Source organism: Belonocnema kinseyi, chromosome 3 (genome assembly GCF_010883055.1).
Source record: "Belonocnema kinseyi isolate 2016_QV_RU_SX_M_011 chromosome 3, B_treatae_v1, whole genome shotgun sequence".
Classification (NCBI taxonomy): Eukaryota; Metazoa; Arthropoda; class Insecta; order Hymenoptera; family Cynipidae; genus Belonocnema; species Belonocnema kinseyi.
In genome coordinates, this window is record NC_046659.1 from 29,057,651 (window position 1) to 29,060,144 (window position 2,494).

At 33.6% G+C, this 2,494-nt stretch overlaps 1 protein-coding gene across 1 annotated transcript; it reads right to left on the reverse strand.

The window, feature by feature from the left end:
• On the reverse strand, positions 1 to 552 carry LOC117169754 (zinc finger BED domain-containing protein 4-like). The gene has a single exon (XM_033356260.1). The coding sequence runs from the start codon at positions 550 to 552 to the stop codon at positions 1 to 3; it is 552 nt and encodes a 183-aa protein (XP_033212151.1).
• Between the last annotated feature and the right edge of the window lie 1,942 nt (positions 553 to 2,494).

Sequence of the window (2,494 nt, forward strand, 5' to 3'; positions counted from 1 at the left end):
CTAGTAATGGTAGTTTATCAAAGGCAAATTGTGATACAGGAAAGTGAGCAGCTCCAAATTTTCCGGAAGCAGATTTTTACGTTTGTTATCAGAAATATTACCAGATTCAGAAAAAAGTCTTTCGCTGTAGACACTGCTTGATGGCGCCGAAAGATAAAGAGGTACAAGTTCACTGATATTTGGAAACATGAACTTCACTTTATTCCACCATTCAACTGGAGATGACTTTTTTTGGATAAGTGGTTGCCTAATGTAGAGGTCAATTTCTTCTTCAATAATTTCCTTCGTTACAACGACTTTTGCATTTTTTGTTGCTTTCGACATAAGTTCGGTAAAACAATCTTCCATATCTATATCTTCATCGTTTGTTGGCGCAATATCTTCTCTCGTTTCTTCATTCATACCGGCTTCACCTCCTATCTCCGAACCTGTTCCAGTAGATTGTTCATCAGTACCTCCTTCCATTGTCATTTTTATGCAATCCTTAATGTCTTCTAAGGAAGCTGTTGATAAAAGATCAGCTTTGGAATGTGGATCCAAAAATGTTGCCATTGTGAAATTGAAGTTACTTTCCAAGTCTTTAAATCGGGTTTCCAAATCAGCCTCTAGAAATGTCACATAATCTGCACCCTTTCTTTATATTGCCACCATTTTCTCGCATTAGCAAATGTACTTTGATTTTATCGATATCCCAAAATGACAATAGTTCTGTTAATTTTTCGGATACTGCTTCTCCCGTATGTCTGCCAGGAAATACTTTGATACTTAGTGCAGCACTTTTTCTCTCAAAATTATCGCCTATCCAGTGAGCAGTTAAACTAATGAAACTGTAACGTGTTTCTTTACAAGTCCACACATCAGTTTTTACAACTTCTTTAACCCTGCTGTATATGTCAGGTAGAATGGTCTTTGTGAAGTATTTTCGGCATGGAACTTTATAATGTGGTGAAGTTTTAGACATTAACCTTTCAAACCCGGCTTTTTCGACAAACGAAATAGGCTCATTATCTACTGCTATCATTTCTCAAATAGCATAGTGAAGTTCTTTTGCCCGTGAATGATTAATGTCCCAAACATGTTTTAAAAAAAGTGATGAAGCACTGTCACATTCCTCAACTTCTTCTTGCATCCAAGCTATTAAACGGCTGAAGACAAAATTTGTTAGACAAATTGCATTTTCGTAACCCTTTCGCGACACAATAAACTCCTTTTTAAATACGTTACACTTGATTTTTAAGCAATCTTCGTGCTTTTCAATACACTCCAACAAACTTCACGCCACATTGTCTTTTTCACTCATTATTGGAAACAAAATTGTGTACAAATTGGAATCACAAATCGCTTGCACAGTTATTTCTTCGTTAAGTATCAACCCTCAGCGGTTGTCCACCGACTAGTTCCAGGTTCCAAATTACAATGCAGGCTGCTAAAGTGCAAACTGCAAAATTTAGAAGTCAGCAAGGGCGAAGTCACTCAGGGGCGCATATGATGGTTCCTCCTTCTCAGATATAATAAATAAAATTTGAAATTTGCGAATTTGTATTTGGTCGTCCAGAAGTGACGGGGGACGATTTAGCGAAGGGTGTTTTGGACGAATTGCGTTGGGAATTATCCATTACAAAAGAGAAATTACAAAAAATAATAATAATTGATTTAAATTATTATATATTAATATTATGATATATTAATTTAGGTTCAATTTTATTTTAATGTTCAGTTAAAAAGAATTTTCGTACCCTCAAAATTAATAAAGATTGAAAAAAATTTGTGCAATCTTTAACAGCAAACAGATGAAGTCTATAATAATATATAATATTTATTATAATATAATATTTAATATATTTTATTTTATTTATAAAATAAAATTATTATTTTATTTATATTTTATTTAATTATATTTTTAATTTTAACTAAAAAATAATATAATTTAACAAAAGAAAGACAGATTTTTAACAAAATGTTTAAGTCCTCAACCAAAACAGAGAAATTGTCAACCAAAAAGGAGCATTTATACACGAAAAATTGATTATTAACGGTAACAATTGTATCCAATGTTAGACAGTGGAATTTATCGCCTCATTCTATTCAATTTGAAACTAATTTTTAAATTATTGGGGAGCCAGAACCCTCCCCCCTCTTCCGCGCATTTAAACATTCGTTAAAGAACATTCGAAATCGCCTCCTCTCAAACATTAGCATGAACCGCCCTTGGAAGGTCAGTGCTAAATGCATTTTCTGAATAAAGCAACGTACGAGGGTGAATCAAATATTAACCGGAACTCTTTTTTAATATTTATTTATTTATAAAATAATACAAGAATACTATTGATTATTTTCCTACATAGTGTCCTTCACGCTCTACACATTCTTTCCAGCGGTTTGGAAGCTTGTTAATTCCTTGCTCGTAGAAACTTTGAGGTCGAGTCATCAACCAATTGCGCACGAATTCCTCAACATCTTGATTTTTGTCAAATCGCAATCCTCCAAGTGCATC

What these genes read in the sequence shown, in the direction of transcription:
- LOC117169754 (XM_033356260.1), bottom strand. Translation starts at nt 552, where the DNA reads ATGGCAACATTTTTGGATCCACATTCCAAAGCTGATCTTTTATCAACA.